Raw genomic sequence first — 20,516 nt, 5'->3', positions numbered from 1 at the left:
AGTTGCTGCTACAGTTGCTTCCCCCTATACTGAGAATCCAGAGGGGTTTGCTGGTGTCAGGCTTAATCAGCATTTTGTGAACTTGTTTGGTTTGAATGTAACGGACTTTAGTTTATATGTAAAAGTCCCGCACCAGCTTAAAGTATCAAAAGTAAAAGTACTTACTGTGCGTAGTATGCTTTTGAGAAAATGGGTTATTAATTAATCAACCTGTAGGCAACATTTTACACGTATCAAGTAGCATTAAATAGAAATACTCTAAAACTGTACTTGAATACACTGCTTAAGAAAAATTCACTTACTTTCCACCACTGTAGGCTGTAGTTTGTGGTGATGTCCTATTGTATTATTTATATTAAATTTAAAGGACATGGAAGCCATCTTGAAGACTCACAAATGTGCTGAATGAATTCCTTTTCTTTTAGAAAAAAAACAACAAAGCACTGCAGCTTCCTGGCTGTCATTATTGCACAACATCCACCTGGTTCTGAGCTGCAAAACAAAAAGACTTTGTGGTCAAATCACACTGCTGAAGAAAATAAAACCCAGCACACCGTGAAACGTGTCACTTTTACACTTTATTGTTGTTACCAAAAGAAAAGAAAAAAGTGTTTGCTGGAAACATTCTTTCGCTTTTGCCTTTACAAGCACAAGGAGACAGAAGAAGAAGAAGAAGAAGAAGAAGAAGAAGAGGAGTGAGTGGTGGGAGGCGGGGAGGACGGACGTGTGTTTGTGTTAAAAACAGGGTTGAGATAACAGTGCAGAGACTGAGTGAAGCCCTTACTCACACACTTTATCCACAGAGAGAGAGACGGCGCCTCGGAGTCCTTAAAACACAACAATACTGGATGAAGGAGAGGCAAGACACAAAACCTTTAATCCAGAATATAGGCTACTCTTTTTTTTATACTTATGAGGTAACCTCAGAAGACCTTAGCTGTGAGTGTGTGTGTGTGTGTGTGTGTGTGTATTTGTAGATGTGACACAGGTGATTGTTTTTCTCCCTGAGGTGAATTAGTGTGTGTTGCAGTCCGACCACTGGGGTGATGAAAATGAAAACTACAGTTTGGACAGACAAACGCACACATACAATCATCATAAACACATAAATTACAATCTCTCTCTCTCTCTCACACACACACACGTGATGCCTGCACAAGCTCTTGTGTGTCCTGACGAACATGTTGTGGACAGTTAGGAAGCTGCTTCGCTGCTGGGAAGCTCGCTGTCTCGTTCTTACGCCGACATCAGCTGCACGAGGAAGCCGGACGGACCACAGTGGCGTTGTGGGATGCGTTGTGTGTACGCAGCAGGAGTCTGGGAGAATTAGCTTTCACAAAACATCAGGACTGCGTTCTCTGAACCCGTTATTTAGTCTCAGTATAGTCTCTGTTATTATAGAGGTAGTGTGAAGGGGTCTGGACTAATTTACAGTTTGTTTGTTTTTTACATTCGTGTTAAAGAGTAACTGAAATAACCACAAGGTCCATTTAGTAGCTGTACTCAAGCTTTCGATCGTGTCACATGATCTTCCTCAGCAAATGGGAGTTTGCCCAGGTTGTCATGGGATATAAATGCTATGATTTCTGGAGACGTCCTTTTACTTTCAACATTTTTTTTATGCATTCAGGATATATTTGATAATATTCACAATACTGATTAAATTATTTGGACGGTTTGGTCATTACTTGGAGAAGTGGGACACGATGCTTTTATGTCAATCTCACAAAATTGTATCTAAAGAAAATTATATATACGCTTTATCGTATGTTTGTTTTTGTCATCTAAAAACAAAAGATGTAGATTTTGAAGGTGAGAGTTGAACTATTCAAATTAAAATGTATCTGATCCATATTGTGATCATTTTCTGTAGATGAAACTGCAGGTCTAGGTACGAGTGTACCAAGTATATCAGTTTTTATCTTGTTTGCACGTAAGTGGAGAAAATAAAGTGATGCAGCTGCTTGTTTTTTTAGGTCCAACCTTAATTATCTACAGCTGAGTAAATTTGTTGGTGGCAGCTGTTATTATATCAGGAAAAAAATCTCACATAATTATTAAAGTTATAATTAAAATCATAGCCCGGCGCTCCCTGGTGGCCTTGGGGTTGACGCGCTGACCATAAACTGCAACACCTCTGATTCGCGGGGACATTTGTTGTTGCATGTAGTTCCCCATCATGTCATCTTGCTAATGACTATCTAAAAAAATAAAAAGGCATAAAATGAACCATAAATATATTAAAAATAACAAATAAAAGTAAAAGTCTGATTTTGATTTAAAAAAAATATTATTTAGCACTACTGTGGGCCAAACTGTTAAACTTATTAAAGAAAACTAACAAAGTTGAAGTAGAAGTTGACTTTTCTCTGCCTGCCTTGTTTGGGAAGGACCTAAATAACAAACAACTGCACACACAGACCTTATTGACCCGAAAGACAGGCAAGAGTTTCTTTATGCTGTTTGGCTTCCTCACAGAATGAATGTTTAATTAGACTGCAGGCCTTTATTTGTAGTCTACTTAGCTTTAAACAAGACACGCTTGTCACCTCTTAAAACCCCCCTACAGCTTGTTAAGACACCGTAAACAGCAAGTGTTAATATAAAAACAACCGTTTAGCCCTGTTATTGGAAAGCTATTAGAATATACAGTATAAACATAACAGTTCTGATCATAGTTTTCAGTTTACAAAGAAAGAACCAGGCAGTCCCGATATTTTGTACTCACACTGTAAAGCTCATCCCCATAAAATGCTCCATGGGGACCACTTCAACACACTGTTTGGAGAGCACAAATTAAACCCTGATGAGTAAACACAAACACACATCCGTAAAGAGAATAGTGTAGCTTGAAGCCATGCGTGTGTTCGTGTGCATCAAACCTGAGTCAAACGGCTACAGTTGCTCGATGAATGAGGTGGACGGGGCTTCTTGCACTGTTACAACTCGGGTGAGAGAAAAAAAGAGAAGCAATATGACTTTCCTTCTCAACTCATTAGGTCTCAACAAACCATGACTAGTGTTTAAAATCATGCATGATTTGGTGAATTAAATCATTATCAGCCCCTAATAGGACGCACAGTTACTCGTGGGTGACTCTCGATAACAGTATCTTACACAATACAGGCTGTAATGAAAGTTTAATTTCATTTAAATGCCAGTTAGAAACAGTTACGATGTTAAGATACCAAAAGTTATTATTATTTATTACAAATTTATTACTTAAAACTGGAACTAATACTGATCAGAGTTCTGTTTCTGTCAAAATATGTATTATTGTTCTTGCTGCAACTGTGCAAGTAAGCCCCAAACCATCATCTGTTTTTGTTTCCACTTTCAATATAATAAAAGGTATTTGACCGGGTCCGGTTAGTGTTTGTGTGTGTGTCTGCATAATTTGTGACATTAGCTACATAGCTGCGTTATCGTGGCTAACCTGTGATCAGAAAAGATTCACTCACCCAGAGAAAACGTTTCACTCGGACTTTAAAGGGAGTTCAGGCTGCCTGAGCGTTACACAAGACGCCTAGAAGACTCTGTTTCCCATAATGCTTTAGGAGGTCTCCGTTCCAAATCTATTGCTTTGAATGTGGAAAAGGCCGAGGTGATGCCTAATGAGAGACAAGTATAACTGAAGGGTTAACACACACAAAGTGAGAGCACGCCAGAGGACGGGGTGTATAAATACGACAAACAGATCTGAGAGGTGAACGTGGGGGAGAGACACAGAACGAAACCCTCAGAACACACCCAGAACTTTATATCTGATTAACAATATACTGTGTTTTCAAATTAAAATGCTAAATAGTATTGAAGTTAGGCATATCTGACAGATAAAAGATGAAGCGAGGGGCCTTAAATAAACATCTTTGTTTAAATTAGCTCTAAGAGATGTACACAGATGAATATTGCAACAATAAACATGAATAAAAACCGTTTGTTTGCACTACGGTGTGTTAGTAATTTAGAAAATACTGTTGTTGAAAGTTCTTTCAGAGAAACAAACAAAACGTTTAACCCAGCAGTGTTCTTTGTTTGGTTTTTGTGTCTCTGGTTTCACATGAAAATATAGAAATCTTTGTTGTCATTCATGAAAAAGCAATACAAAGGTCACTTAAATATGAGAAAGAGACAAAAAGTCCAGAAAAAAGTCTGTTTTATCTTAACCGCAGAGGAAAGAAAACAAATCTGGGTAGCTCCCCGTTTGCAAGGCCAGTGTCTCAGTGAAAAGCTCCCCGCTCTGCCTCTCCCAGAGGATGCTGGGAAGTGTTTCCTGCTAGTCGAGGGGTCCCTGGAAGATGAGTCTGACGTAGCCCTGCTCACCAGTCAGCTGCTGGGCACAGAAGGGGCAGGCGGCGTGGAAGGTGTGTGTGCCGTGCGGCAGCGGGATCTGACTCCAGAAGGCTGCTGTCTTCTCCGAACAAACGTGGCCGCAGGGGTTAAAGGCGTGAGTGGGAGGGGCAGCGTCTACGTAAAACCCTGCCTCGCAGCCCAACCACAGCGGCACATACGGCCCTTTAGCTCTGCACATGGGACACTCCCTGAGCCGGCCCTCCCGGCCCTCCCTCTCCTCGCGGTGGTTGCCCCAGTTATGGTAGCCGTGGACGTGGCCACACTGGAGGTAGACCCAGGGCTGCTTCTCGTCCGGCGTGTCCTTACGACGCATGGAGGGGAAGGCCAGCGTGTTGAAGCCTACGGGACACTGCGGGCGGGCTGCGTTGATCTCCTGCCGCAGCGCCTCCAGGTGTTTGAGGGTGGGAGTGCGCGCCAGGCCTTCAGCTGTGCGCCACAGCAGAGTGGCACCGCAAAGGTCGATGAGAGAGCCGTCGACCAGCTCCTGACTCTCAGTCTCCACCTGCAACAGAGAGAGGTTATAGAGACGGGCAGCTACAGACGACAGTCGTATAAAAACTTAGCAGGTGTCACTAAACTTCAAACACGAGGAAGAGCAACAGTCTGAAAGCTAATGAGAGTTTCGTCCGGTGCACCAAGAAAGACCTTTGGTTGGAAAAGTTTTTTAATTGCTGTATTTATGCATGTCCTAAAAAATGTCATATTTATAGGTCACTGCGTTTAAAAAGTTACAGCATGAGTAACTTTACATGACAAATTTAAACTGTTTCTGAAGAACATGAACATCTGTACATTTCCAGAGAAGCCAGAAAAATATAAACCTCTTGATGGTGTTGGATAAAAAGTCCGGAGATCACCAAAGATAGTTAGTTCATAGCAGTCAATCTACAGAAACGGTTTTTGATATTTAGCGACCGAGCGAACCACACTGCCGTCCCTGGAGATGAAAAGAACCAAAATACATGCAGCGACTTTTCAGTTTATTCGTTCATTCCAGCCTTACTTTTATCAAAATACTACAAATGGAAACTGAAACATGGCCTTGTAAGATGACAATATTAGTGATGCAACTAAATGCTTTTTTAGATAATTTATCTTTCTAGATTATTTTTTTAAATCCTTTAGTTTATGAAAAGCCAACAAAATTTTAAAAATGCCCAACAAACGTCTTGTTTTGTGCAACAAAAAACCCTAAAATCTTCAGTTCAGAATGACTGGTTGGTTTTTTCAATTATTCCCGTTTGTCTTTTTTACTTGTATTTATTTCCGCCTCTGTGATGTGTGACTAGCGACCTTTCCCAAGTGTACCAACACCTCTCACCAGATGCATGCTGGGACAGGCTCAAGTATAAGCAGTTTAGAGGATGGATGAATAAATAACTGCTGCCTGCTCAAAACATAGAGCGCTGAAGTTTGTAGTACTCATCTGAGCACAGTAGGTGGCAGTGTAACGCAGGCATTTCTCCCTCAGACAGATGTGTGATTCAGGGAGGAGGCAGGGGACTGACAGCTGGAGGCAAAACGACATGAGGAATGATGATAGACCAACAATGTGTGTGTGTGTGTGTGTGGGGGGGGTGGATTTAAACATTTAGATAACCAGAGGACATCTGGGAGGAAAAAAAACAGAGGACGAAGAGAGAAAGACTGAGCAGGATGACAGAGAGGGAGAAAACATAATAAACTATTTTTAAAAAGTCATATGAGGGGCAGAGCAGTTCCCAGGGTCTCTGGTGAGATCACGCTGGTGTGTCTCGGGGAAAACACATTTCTACCACGGGGTGATGCGTCCCTCCTGGTCACAAGTTTTTAACCTTCATTTATCCCGGGGAAGGTTCGCTGAGCTCACGTGTGCTCTTTAATTATGTCAGCGATGCCCTGTTTCACACTGATGCAGCAAAACCACAAGCTGAGCAACTGGAACAGGGGAAGAGTTCAGCGTCTCGCTCGAGGGAAACAGTTGTTGCTGCTGCTGCTGCTGCTGCTGCCCCCCGTCCCGCTCCGATTTTCCTAGCTGCTTAAGCTCATATCAAAACCAGCAACATTTAGGTCACAAGGCTGCTCCTCTAGTCATTAACCTGCCGCCACGTCAACAAAAAAGACACATATATGAAAAACTGTTTGTCTAATCAATAAATAACCACACTCAAGTTTAATGATCCGAGTGCTTCGGGTCGATTCAATCCACGTAAACAGCCACACACTCGACACACAGCTCTAATTTAATTACACAGAAACGAATCATTTATCGGCACAAAAGCTTTTATTAAACACGGCAGGAGCTCAGACACTGTACTCTGCTCGTTTATTATACTTCACAACAGCCCCCGCAGCAGGCTCACGGAAACCCACTGTGTGTGTGCGTGTGCTGCACTATAAGATATTCCTAATTATGCTGGCTTCAACCTTGTGTCCAACTGCAGAAGGGCAACCAGCTGCCCTGCTGGCAAGGCCGAGTGAGTCTGTCCAAAAACTAAAAGGAACCTGCAAGTGATGTGTCTTTACCTCACAACAACTACCGAACATCACCTGCTGTTCACTGCTTTAGATTAAATAAAAACATCCACAACAGAAATGTTATTTGTAGCTGAAACGGTTTCCTCTCAGTAGTAGTGTCTTGTTTTTCTAATGATGGATATATTTTTAAGAACGATGTTAGGACAGGCAACATTACAAACAAGGGGTTTTCAAACCCAAAATGAATTCAACACACCGCACAAACTTAACACACACCCACACACACATAAGTCAGCGCGGATTGCTTTTTGGCAAACTTGCTGAGACTAATGTTTTACCCCCCTAATAAATCAGAAAGTCCTTCAGCTGTTAACCTTCGCAAATGCAGGACACTTAACCCATTTAGAGAGCTGTGTGCTCGCAAAGGCATCGACGGGAGGCTGTAATACACATTACAAAAATCTAACATGACTGTATTTGTTTGAGTCCAACTGAAATCATATTTAGTCATCCCTTTTTGCAGTGAAAAATGTATTGTTAATAGATTTTTTGGCTAAATATCAGAAATGCTCCTTTTTCGTCTCAGTGGCTGGAGGCGGCGCAGCCCTGTTTGTGTTTGATTGACAGGCTGAGCTTCATCAGGGAACAAGAGACAAACTAACTAAAACTGTCATGGGCAGAAAGCGTGTTGTTAACAGTGATTTTTTGAAGAACATCACCATCTAAACACACAAAAGGGAAATTCGCAGGTAGCTTTACATGCTGTTGTGCTGCAGCTGAGCAGCTAATTAGCTGACTAGCTTTCAGACTGACATTAGCAGTGCACATTTCCCCCCGTGATTGTTTGGTCGAACGTTCAACAAGTTAAGTTGCAGGAAGCTAATGTTGTTCAAAGTGACAGTCACGCTATTTATTGGCTGTTTGGAAACAAGTTCTTCATCTACGTAGACGGAGAACTAACAGTAATCTGACAAACCGATAAAGTGAAAATAGACGGTGGCATCATGAAACTGAAAGGAGGACATTTGGTTAACAGAGCAGATATCTATGCTGTGGCAGACCAAAAAATTAACTTTAACTAATCTGCAAATGCCAATGTGAGTCTATGATGTATTTTTACATCTACACAGTAGTACCTCAAATAAACATCATCTCAAAAAGTATCTCTGTGCCTGCATCACCATCAAGCAGACACACGGTTGTCCACTCCTGTGTGCACTCAGCATGACAATTAAACCCCATCATGTTCCACAACCGTACATAATGAATATAGGTGCTCTCCCATTGCCGACTATCTAAATTGTCAATCATGTGTGAAATAATGAGCTGGTTTCTATAGTGGTGGATTATGCACACACGGTTAACTCCCTGGACGGTAACAGGCCAGGTGGAGATAAGAGAGCTGTTGAGAAACGAAAACAGGTGGGACACCAGATAAAGAGACGGATTAATGCTCGAGCTGCGGACATGCTGAGTGTGGAGGAGAGGAAGAGAGGAGAAAGAACTAATTAAACACACCACCAACAACCTAAATCCAATCAGACAAATGCCACAGGTAGCCACGATGACGAGGCAGCGGGAGCGCTGTGATTGGCTGAGAGGCCCTGGCGTCAACTGGAGGATCCCCTTACAAGGTCCTGTTACACACGGCTTTGACAGTCGGACCTTTTGTCATCCCGATAACCTCCTGGTGATGCTAAGCTCTGACTGACCTCCCGCTGACTGAGTGACAGAGATAGTCTTTCTTTCTCTTCAGTAGTTCAGCAGTAGTAATCTCTGTTCGGTGAACCTGGTACGACATGTTATGCATTTCTTCCTCACCATCTTTCCCCGCTGCTGTGCCGAGCGGGTCTCCCGCAGGGTGAAAACATTGCCGCAGACCGAGATCTCCCTCCAGACGCCGGGTTTGGAGTCCTGGGTGAAGCCGTTTCGAGGGTGCATCACCAGCACGCCGTTGGTGGTCAGCCCGTCCATTTGACCATCAGGCGTCTTCCACTTAGCAGCTTTCTCCTGAGAAAAATGAAGACATGAGAAGGTGCGATCAGGACGGGGATAACTGGTTATTATGCAGCCCTGAATCAAAAATCGATAATGCCTACATCATGTATTATAAGTCACTTAGTCATCTAACTTTGAGAAGTTTTATTGTCATTCATACTGTAACACTTCACTTAATAGTCCAAGCTTCAATCACTGAACCCACCCTGCCTATATTTGAGACAGGCCTTTAATTCATTTAGCACCTTTTAAATGTCAATTCATTATTTCTTTCAGGTGAAAGTTGAAGAAGCCACTGCTCTTTATGCTCAGAACAAACACTTGATGACCCAGGTTCAATCCCCCACTGTGCACTCTGAGCAAGACACTTAACCTCTAGTTGCTCCAGAAGCGTGCAACCTCTGACATATATAGCAACTGTAAGTCGCTTTGGATAAAAACGTCAGCTAAATTAATAAATGTAATGTAAAATATGAGGTAGAACATTTAAAACAATTGTAAAAATTGTTTTAACAAATCTGCATAAGTAAAATTAAGTAAAATATTTTTTGTTCAAATTCATTTGTGATTCAAATTAAATCAAATATTTATTAAACATTTGTTGTATTGTTATTGATATCCTGATTATATCCTGATTATTATCATTATTGTTTTATTGCCCAGCCCAATCTAACCAATGTCATAATGTGTGGAATATCCATATTGACCAAACTTAACACTTATTTATGTATGCACAATCTAAGCAGCTTAGAAGTAGCTCAAGCAGGTGACCCCGCTGACTCTAAGAGGTTTTATACATCCAGAGAACTTTTATAAAAACCAGACCAGGCGTCTAACTGAGACCTGCGTTTACTTGTCAAAACATGTGTCCACACCAGGCCAGTAAAAGGGACATGCGTCTAATTGAGACTTTTAATTTAAGTTTAACAGTATATTGTTATTTATTTTGGAACTTGGCCAACTCTCTCAGCAAATCCACTCTTCATTCTTGAGCTGTTTAGCAGCAGCATTTTGTTGTACACACTGAAGACGGATGCCAAAACGTCGGTATGACAGGCTGCAGCTGGAAAAAACCTAGACTGGAAAGTAAATTATAAGAGTCCCCCTTTTTTTTAATATTGAGCATGTTTAAGTTGTAGCCAAGGACACTTTGACAGGACATTAGTTTGTTGTCCCTCTGCTGTCATGACAATGAAGAAGAATGATGTTTGCTTCTGACATTAAAAGTAAAAGCAAACACGACTGGGAAGAGAAAACAGGTCAAAGATTGTAAAGGAAAAGTTCTTTCCTCTTACCAGACAAGATGAATGACTCATCTCTATTTTTCCTTTATTTTGCTTCCTCCCTTCATCTTTCTGCCTTTTACTCTCTCACACTCACCTACATGTGTCTGAATTACCAGAGAAAACATAGCTCACCCCTAGGAAGATGTTCTTGGAGGAGTCAAACCCCGCGGCGTAGATGCGTGCGGTGTAAGGTGGCGTGCGCTGGCACTTGATGCGGCAGGCGAAGCGCGAGATGGTGCTCTGGACCGACTGGGTGTCTGCGTTACTCTGGCTGCCCGCCACTGTGTCCGTCACAACAAAGTCTATGGGACTCTCTGTCGAACGACCGATCTGGTAAAGAGAGATCGAAATGTGTTCTAACAAGTTTCACATGGTAGGTAGACGACCTTGCATACAGGTTCAGCTGGTTCACATGCATTGCTAACTCGCATTAAACCCATAACAACCTTGAGGACATTCTGTACTATGATGATGGGTACTTCGCCGCCCCAGACAGCTACCTGCATCACTACAGTACTATAATCACCGTACAGGATGGCCTCCCAGAGTGGTAATGCTATAATCAGGAAAAGAACAGGACGACTTTGGAGAAACATTTTGAAAAGTGCACTGTGGGTAACGTTTATAATCCAGGAGCAAAACCTTTTTTTCCAAGTCTGACTAAGATGAAAGATGATATTACATGTTGAACACATGTTTTATTACTTGAAATAAGTATACATCCCATTTCAAGAGTGGTGGCTTTCCCAAATGTTGTTTCCAAGGCCAAAAAAAGACATTTGAACCTGGTCGCAGTTCGTCACACGGACACAAAAACATGTGAAAAGAAGGTCTTGGTTAAAAAATACAGACGTTACCCTTTAAGCTGTATGGGTGAGTGCAACAGTGCAGTGGAAAAAGTAAGGACTATAACTGGTTGTAAAACGTCAGTGCTGGTGGTAAAAGTTGAGGCTCGTTACCTGGAACATGTCTGTATTGCTGTCATGGGTGTACTCCACCACCACCGTCTGGACTCGAGACAGAGTGTAAGAGATGCTGTGCTGGTCTTTGTTGCTTATGGCCTGATGGGACAGAAGGAAAAAAGTACAGATGAATACAGAGAAGGTAAACAGAGGGAGAAGGAGGCTAAATAAAGACGATCTCAAATTGAACCAATCACTTTAAATATACTCAAGGCTTGAACCCTGAACGTGCTTAATAGCAAAAACACCTCTGACATCTGCTCACGGATCCTAACAGAGAACAATAGATGCACAAAGGAAGGGTGGGGGTGGGTGAAAAGTTCAGTTATGTAGTCACTAGCTGGACTTAACACAGCCTCAACATCTTTTTGGTCATTCAGGACCACCCAAAGGACAGAAAAGCACAATCACTCTTCAAGACTCTTTAACTAAAAGCCCGGCCTATGTGTGTTTGAGAGCAGAGATGTTTGTGTCCACAGAGAATCCACAAAGTACAGATGTTAAACCAAAAAACCAAAAGGTCCTCTCACACACACGCCTTACAATCCCCTGTTCATTTAACAGATTTTGGAGGAGTTCTGGGCGGCTTTATAACTTCCCAGGACGTTCAAGAAAACACTCCTTGCACTGCACACACAGCATGTTCCAGTTAAATGCAATGTAAAAATTGTTCAAATACCTCTTAAACCTCGACCAAGCCTTGTACCTGCTCTTTTTCCTTTTTTTCTGCTAACTCAGGGAAGCTTTGCTGAACTCTGTCCCTTTCCTGTTAGTGTTGATGGGTGTGTGACACTTAATTATCACAGAACAAAAAGCAAACAGAATTTCACAAAAGCCTTTGGTGGAGCAGCGCAGGCCACATCCACTGAACTGGGTGTGTTTTATGTGTTTTCAGACAAACAAAATCATACACCTACGAAGACGAGAAGGAGAAAAGAATGCTGTTGTCTGATATTTTTGTACTGTCCTTCTGTATGTGTGTAATGTGTTTCATGAAAACTTTGGTTGTGAAACTCACTTAAAACATATATCACTGCATAAACATTCAGCTAAAGGACTGAAACTGATGATGTGTAGGGTTTCAGTGACTGCAGTTTTGTGAACCCTGGGATGACTAAATAATACTTGTGTGTGTGTTTCACCTTGGCTGCCTGTGGAGAGCAGGCGACGTGAACCGTGCTGGGTTTCACTCCATTTGCCTTCGGCCTCTTACAAAGTGCAAAGCGGCTTTTACGTCGGCCTCGGTCTCCATTGGGCAGAGAGCCATTGTACCTGCACGTACACATGCACACAAAAACATAAACACACACACACACACACAAAACAATAGGGTATTATTGTCTGAACAGCAGCTGTATAATACACTGGAAAAACAGTCATTGTGGAAAATGCTTGAGGCATTTTGGTGCACCCTCCATGCCCCTGAGAAGCAAGCAAACACACACACACAAACACACATAAATAGCACCCTATACTTTTTCATACATACTTTTCTACAAAAGCACATCGTGTCCCATAAACAACAAAAGCCTCCAAACATAAGCTCAGAAAGCCTGAGAAAATAAACACACAAAGAGGCTCATTTAGCTGATACACGGCTGAGGAAAGGAGAATAAACAGAGGGTTCCCTCCAACAGAATCAGCTCTCTGTGACTCCCGACAGCACAGTGACTGTGTCTTTGTGAAAGTGTGTGTGTGTGTGTGTGTGTGTGTGTGTGTGTGTGTGTGTGTGTGTGTGTGTCCTGCTTAATATCCTAAAGTAAGAAAACGTTCAGAAAACATTCATCATCTCCATCCACCTTTCAGTTTATCAACAGTGCCTTCATGTGTTTCTAAGAACTGACCCGTCTGCAGCTGATATTATTACAGGGCTTAAACACTGAGGTAACAAGGATGAAAAATCAACACATATATTGACAACAATAATATAAACAACAACATTAAGTGATTAACAAAAGCAAAATTAGTAGATAGGTATAAGAATAAACTAAAATGGATGGGGTATGAAAGTGCGTATTTTCTATAGCTGCGAACGATTTAAAGAACGTAGCTGTACTTTGAGTTTTCAGGTATAAATGTTTGTATATGAAGCACACCGGTTGCTGTGAAACATAACCAGTTGACATCCTCTGAATATACAGAGGTTACACAAGGTTTTATTCTTTATTGCACACACATGTTTTAGATAAGCCTTTGCAGTGTGAAGTGATATCCCTGCTAACAGAACCACGGCTTTATAAACATTACCACATGAATAAACACAGCTCGCTACTTTAACATTGTTATGACATCTAGAAGCCACAGACGTTACGGACTCCTCTGGCTTCACTGATGTACTGCGACTATACTTAAATCCAATACGATAACTCACTGCCCAGACATGATCAGAGATTAAGCTGCTTCCTTCGTTTTTTTGTTTTACGCTATGAATAATATCCAGTAATACTAAATGTTGTAGTCATTAAGTTTGGGGGTCTTGTTCTTTTAAAAAGTGTCTAAATATCAAAAAAGGTGACACAATAATTTGTCAAGGGTTTTTTAATAAGAAGACAATAACCGTTCACAGCATGTATCATTACCCAAAACTTTTCAAAACCCAACTTTTAAGTTTTCAGAAATAGTGAACAACACAGACAACAATGTCAATAAAAGCAGTAATCAAAGATTCATGGTTTTGAACCAGGCCTGCAGACGCATGTGTAATGTCTGAAAAGTTTTCTTTAAAGTATTAAATAACAAAATAAAACGCTACAATGGTACAGCAGAAGTCGACATACTGTACAGAACCTCAACACAGTTGGAAAGTGTCTTTGACCAATCAGACTCTTAAAAATGAAACCACCCTTTGTACTAAGTCCCGTAAAGACAGCACAGACAGGCTGTAAGGACGCCCAGCCTACAGGGCAAAATGTTTCTCTGAGAGAGCAGATCTGCAGGGATCAAACGGCACTGGAAGGGTTTATGAGTAACCATGGTGAAAGAAAAGCGCCACAGCAACGTTTGGGAAGAGTAACCATGGCAAGAGCATAAGCTTAGCCCATATCCGGAGAGAGGGCAGAGCATTCTGCTGGAGAAAGTGTTGCTGGCCGTTCAAACCGAGGTTCCCATGGGTCGAAGTAATGTGTGAGGGCATACATGTGTTCAAATATTCTCAAAACAATGGTAGAAAAGCTGAACAAGTTAGTGTGTTTTTATGTGTTTGTGCATACAAGTTGTTCATACAGTGAGGCAGGAAGGACCGGAGTAAGGAAAAAGTTAGTCTGTGTGTGCAGACAGATACTCTATTCTGTAATTCAATGTGTGTGTGTTCCCTCCAAACACTAAAGCTCAGTTTGCAGCAACAAGCTACCACGTATACAGTATAACCTATAAAAACATAAACTCTGTTTACATGTGTTAATATTACAAGGTTATTAGACTAAAGGTAGAGGCTGCTGTGAAATTAACAATATTCTGCCAGTGCACGTGGATACACAATTACTATATAAATAAGAAATCACACAGACAGTGATCGATTTTCAAGGGACTGCAATGTATCCAGTGACGTCAAAGATGTTTAAAAAGCCACATGGATGTCCAGTACGCCTGTAAACAGACCGTCCCCAGAGACGCTGCAGCATTCCTCCGGATTAGGCCATTAGCATCACTCGGCTTCAAACATGGTAATGTTGGACTGGGGGTTGGCGAGGAGGTGAGACACAACACTGTGCTATGTGTTGATGGGGTTCTCCATTTGTATTTGCATGCGCAAGTCTGTTCTTGGTCACACAGGAGACTCAGAAAAATCCAAGCACTTGTTTCAGCCTGCTGGGAGAACCATATGGGTGGGGTGTATTACCACAGAATCACCAACCAAATATGTATAATAAAGATCACTCAATTCTTTTAGACAGACATCGCATTTTGATTGGCCTCTGGTACTGTTTATAATTGATAATTGTTTCAAACCAAATCTTACAGACAGAAGCATCGATGATTTTTTATCTAGAAGATGTAAAATAAACTGTGGTGTTCCACAGGGTTCAATTGCCTGACCTCAGTTTTGAGCCGCACATTAAAAACATTACTAAGAATCATAAGATCATTTCTCTCTCAAGCCAATACAGAGACACTTATGCACCTTATTATCTCCAGGATTGATTACTGTAATGCTCTGCTTTCTGGTCTCCCAAAACAGTAATACATTTCAACTTCTTAAAAACACAGCTGCACGTGTTCTGACCAGATCAGAAAGACACCACACATTACACCAAGTTTACCTGTCTGCTTCATTTAAGATTAGGATCCTTTTATTAGTTTATAAGTCACTTAATGGTCCTGAATATTTATCAGATTTGCTTTTAGCTTATGAGCCTTTGAGAACCCCCAGGTCCTCTGGAAGTGGCCTTTTAATTATCCATAAAGTCTGGATAAAAACTCATAGTGAGACGTCCTTTTATTATTACGGCCCACGACTGTGGAAAAGCCTTCCTGAGGACCCAAGGGCAGCATGGAATGTTGATATATTTAAAAGCAAACTAAAGACCTATCTTTTTAAATAGGCTTTTAGCTGACTTGTATTTATTAAAATTTTATTTATCTATTTGATTCATTTATTTATTTATTTATTTACTTACATTTTAGTCTGTTTTACTGATACATTGTTTTATTTTATTCTTCTGTTGCCTTGTTTTAGTATTTTATAATCATCTTTATCTTTATTTTATTTTATTTTATTTTAATAACGTACCCTGCCTCTAGTGTTTCTTTCACTTTGTGTTCCATGACTTTTGTGTTAAAAAGTGCTATACAAAAGAAGACAAGCAAGATGGCCTACAGGCGCATTTCCAACAAACCATTAAGCGCTATGGAGCAATGTTTTTATGAATGGGTCCCCGATTTGTTTGTACTGTGCACATGGCCACACACACCTGCGAGACGTCGTTAACATGATATGCATTTGATTTGATTTGATTTATTAGGATCCCCATTAGCTGATGCAAAAAAATGCATCCGCTACTCTTCCTGGGGTCCACACAAATCACATAACAAGAATAGAGACACACTACACAATCAAAACACATGCAATCATTCATTCCTGACACTGATCAACAGTTGGCTGCGATAACATGCAAAGAAGTGTAACAATGCCGCAACAAAAACAAGGTAGAAGAATAATGCAAGCTAGCAAACGCAAATGACGAACGACTAAACGCTGGGGACATGTCTCCACCACTTTTTGAAATGGCTTTTTTAATTTGTTAAAAAACGTTCTGAAATATAGCTTGCAGTTAAATATCAGATGAAAATAACTTTAGAGAGGTTTTTTGCACATAAAGAAAACATGCAATGCAATCAAATGTGCATTATCCAAAAATAGTAATTTTAGCTAAAAAAAAAACAAGCTACCGATAATAGAATGACCCAAAAACGTGCATGCACCAATCATTAACTTTAATAACTTTAACTGTTTCTTTTTGGCCAAATTTCAGTTCTCCCCCGTGAACATGACAAAAGAGAGGGAAAAATTGAATCACTTCACTCAACCACTTTTCAACACAAAGTGACACCCTTCCATGTACTTAACACATTTGTCCGGCCTCAAGGATACATACAATGCATTTTGATGAGACACTTAACGTAAACACAACTTTTGTTTGTTTAGAAGAAAACTCGACAGAGCACCTTTAAGTCGGTTTCACGGTTTCCTGGAGGGAAGTGAGCTTAATGTAAGGAGGTATCCTCATTCACAACAGGTTCCTGAGCAGCCTGATGCTAATCTATCAGGTAATTTCCAACAAATATCACCATTTGTAACCTTTACACACAACACTTCTGTAATGCTTTTTAAAGTGTTCACTACACTAAGAGCAGCCTTACTTGCTGCACAGTATGTGTCATCCATCAAAAAGCGACCCTATTTACCTTTTTGAAAAGGGTGGCCTGACCTAGAATTAAAAACTAGGAGCGGAAAATGCCGAGCAGAATGGAAAACTGGGGTTCTCCCTTGTAAAGGCATGGAACTGCGTTTACTGCTCACTGCATTTTTCCACAAGGGAAAATTTCCACGCTCATCTCCCTGACAATACCGCTCTAGCACAACCCAGAACAACAAACTGTGAGTCAGCTGTGAAACCAACTGTGTGTCTCTGAGTGAGACATTAAAAATGTGTGTGTGTGTGTATATGTCTGTGTATGTGCTGTACGTGCACAAGAAAGTGTGTGTGTGTGTGTAAGGAGTCTTTCCGACATCTGCATTCCTCTGTTGGCTGCGACGAGGGGGGTGGGGGGTGCAGTGAAATAGCCCTTTGGGGAATAAACAGGAGACAGACAGATAAAGGAAGTCCTTCACTGTCAGTTGTTATTGGAGAAAGTGTGTTTGACCGAGCGTGTTTATATGTGCAGTTATATGTCTTCTATGCTGAAGATGAAGGGTGGAGTGCAGGGTTTTTCCTACAGCTGAGTATGTGGACTTTAGTCAAAACAAATCTCTGGAGGGAGAGGCAGCCAAGATGTTTATGATGAGTATCTGGTGCTGCTCTTGACCAAAAAGTCTTATAATATATATCGACAAATGTGGTAAATCTGTGCCAAAAATACTAAACTCTCACAGGACAATCACAACTGTCTGTCCTCTCAGTGCATGACCCCGTGCAACTGGACAAAAATATCACAATTGTTAATGTTCGCTGGAAAAATCAAAGTGCTTCTAAATCCTTGCTGTATATTCCCTCAGGACAGCAATAGCTCTTATTCTCTTTGTCACCACTATTTCCATTCATGGTTATGTTTATCTCTTTAATTATACTGTGCCATCATTGGCATATATTGTAAACAAAGAAAAATGCAAAGCCACATTTACTAAACTGTGTTCAAACTGTGCGTCTGTATCGTAATTTAGGGTTTACTGTTAGTATCCTGGTGCCTGGTGTGAGTCTTGATTTCCACAGACAAATTGCACTTATGGCTCAGAGATGAATTTGGTCTTTGGTATCTACACCACAAGAACTCAAATCAGACAATGTGCAGAGTGAATTCATCTGGTTTCAAACTCGCACTAAGACACTGAGAGTGAGCTGAGTGGACTGAGCTAGAACAGCAAATAACTGTGACCAACATGTCCAACAATCATCAGCAATGACTCATATCCAACAATGACCAGTACAGCCAATTATGGGCAATACACCCAGTTCATGTTCAAGCTACACAAGTTCATAAGAAAAGAGATATCGGTCTATTACTAGTCAAAAGATAATGTTTTTATAATAACTGTTGGCAGAAATCTCAGCTACAAAAAAAAAAAATATTTTGAACACAAGGAATTTTTGTTATTTTCCAAGAGATTTTAATTAGTGTTTGCCCGTTGTCATTCATTTAACCAGTAGAATTGTGTGTCACAAAAATACCATATTTTCATAAAATAATTTGATTTGTATTTCTGAGCATCTCGCCTAAAGTATCTGCAACCAACGGAAAAGTTATCAGGGGCCTACAGTTCTGACACTTGCACTCTGATTCCTTACCTTGGACTACTTGTAATTTAAGTTAAACTTTTATGAGGCTACATTTGATTGATGCAAGACACTCTGAATGAAAACAGCAGTTATGTTAATAAAAATATTTGGATACTCTCACTGGGGGGGGGGGGGCTAGATGTAATGATGAGTCTGTAACTTGTTGCTTACCCCAGCACAATAAGCTCTCCATACTTCACTGGCACTTTGGTGGAGGCTGTTGTGGAGATGTTTTCTTGCTCCGGGGAGTACATTGGGCACGGCTGATTAAGGCTTTGAGGAGGAGGGGAGGCAAGATCCGACAGGGCGAGGGAGACAGGAAGGGGAGAGGAGGGGAAGGGAGGGGGGAGGTGCTAATCGAATGGACCACGAGGGAAAGGAGGAGAAGGAAGGGGGAGGGTCAGCTGAGCCTCAGCTCCACCCTCGCATGCTTCATGTGTCCGTCTCTCGCAGCGCCACTTGTCCTGACCTGCAGAGTGACAAAGAAAGGATTAACACAAAGATTATTATTTTTACTGAAGTTTATGTTTCAGTTTTACGCATGTTTATGAAAACCTTCAAATGAATACTAGACGTGATTTAACCAGGACTGCAACTAACGATTATTTTCATTGTCGATTAATCTGACGATTATTTTCTTGATTAGTCGGTTAATTGTTTGGTCTATAAAATGTCAGAAAATGTGTTTCCCACAGCCCAAGATGACGTCCTCAGATGTCTTGTTTAGTCCAAAAAACCAAAAGATATTCAGTTAACTGTCATAGAAGATTAAAGGAACAAGATCTATTATCAAAATAGCTGGCAATTAATTTAATAGCTGACAACTAATCAAATAATCGGTTAATCATTGCAGCTCTAGTTTTAACATCAGTTCTTAGTTGAAGTCGTTAGGCTGTAGGCCATGTTCAGACAGAAAGGTACGTTGCTTCTGCAGTGATGCTAACACAGAGGACTCTAGCAAAAGAAAAACACAGGGTTGTCTAACAAAAATGTTTTACCTGGCTCAACTTTTTCAGCATGGCAATGCATTGACACTGTGATAGCGTTCCAGAGCTGTAATATCCAGTCTCATAGCATTTTTTTTGTTGAGTTTTGGCGTCTATCAAACCTTCGTGGATCTGTTATTAAAGACTGGATCAAGTCACTATCAATACAGCCCTCTCTTCCTTTTTAAACACAGAGTTGTTTTCTATCTGAATGCCCTCTACAGATGGGAACTGTTAAACAAATAGCTAAAAAAGGGTAAGGGGCATGTCAAATGGTGAGAATAGAAAATGAGGAAAACAAAACTATCCCTGAAAGCCCTATGTAGCCTAAGCATAACCAAGATATTTAGAGCTACTTTAAATGGCTAAACATGCTCAGAAAGTACAAATGCAAAATACACTCCCACGCACATGACCCCCCCTCAAGATTTTACTGCAACCTTTCAAATAAAAAGGCCTTCATTAGAACATCAGGGACGTGAATAAGGTCGGGAGTACATGTGACATTCCTTTTGCTGTGTGAGGTAGGTGTCTATAAATGCTGACTTTAGAGAATGACTCAAACACACACACAGCTTTTTAAATACACAGGAACTCACAGCGAGGAGCAGAGAAAAAAAGTGTGTGAGGAAAAAAAAAGGAGAGGATGGGCTTCCTGTTACATAAGGAAGATCTCGTGCACTCTCGACATCACGGGTTTACGTTACGCTCGTGGCCTTTCTTGTATGTATTCCTCTCTTTCCCACTCACTTGACAAAAAAAGCAGAATATGAATATGGTAAGCTGAGTAGAATAGAAGCAATAACAACATCACTTCACTTCCAGGCAGTCCTCCTCATCTGAAGCTGAATATTTCTGATACCATTCCCAGAGTGCCTTTCTGCTAAGAGAATGCAAAACCACACATGAATTAAGCATAGGAAGTAAAGTGTTTTGATGATGAGCAGGGATGGGGGACATCCTAAGCACTCTCACTGAGCA

General features: G+C 41.0%; 1 protein-coding gene across 2 annotated transcripts in view; it reads right to left on the bottom strand.

Moving 5' to 3' along the window:
- Nucleotides 1–559: 559 nt before the first annotated feature.
- The window catches only part of peli1b (pellino E3 ubiquitin protein ligase 1b), a 47,382-nt gene continuing 27,425 nt past the window's right edge, over nt 560–20,516 (bottom strand). The window contains exons 2-8 of one of the 2 annotated variants that reach the window (XR_005447209.1): nt 18,721–19,018; nt 12,199–12,328; nt 11,054–11,155; nt 10,227–10,424; nt 8,632–8,820; nt 2,883–4,855; nt 560–2,778 (exon numbers count right to left, since the gene is read on the bottom strand). Coding sequence is in view for 1 of the 2 variants with exons in the window: in XM_038737123.1 (XP_038593051.1) it covers nt 4,277–4,855; nt 8,632–8,820; nt 10,227–10,424; nt 11,054–11,155; nt 12,199–12,328; nt 18,721–18,803 (1,281 nt within the window). In the remaining variant the exon portion in view is untranslated. Of the gene's footprint in view, nt 4,856–8,631; nt 8,821–10,226; nt 10,425–11,053; nt 11,156–12,198; nt 12,329–18,720; nt 19,019–20,516 lie in introns of both variants that reach the window. The other variant, XM_038737123.1, reaches the window with a different exon arrangement.

Source organism: Micropterus salmoides, unplaced genomic scaffold (assembly GCF_014851395.1).
Source record: "Micropterus salmoides isolate LMB-PRFRI ecotype aquatic unplaced genomic scaffold, ASM1485139v1 Ms_hic_scaffold_22, whole genome shotgun sequence".
Classification (NCBI taxonomy): domain Eukaryota; kingdom Metazoa; phylum Chordata; class Actinopteri; order Centrarchiformes; family Centrarchidae; genus Micropterus; species Micropterus salmoides.
Note: the sequence above shows the minus strand (reverse complement) of the source record. Positions and strands in the feature narration are given on the sequence as shown.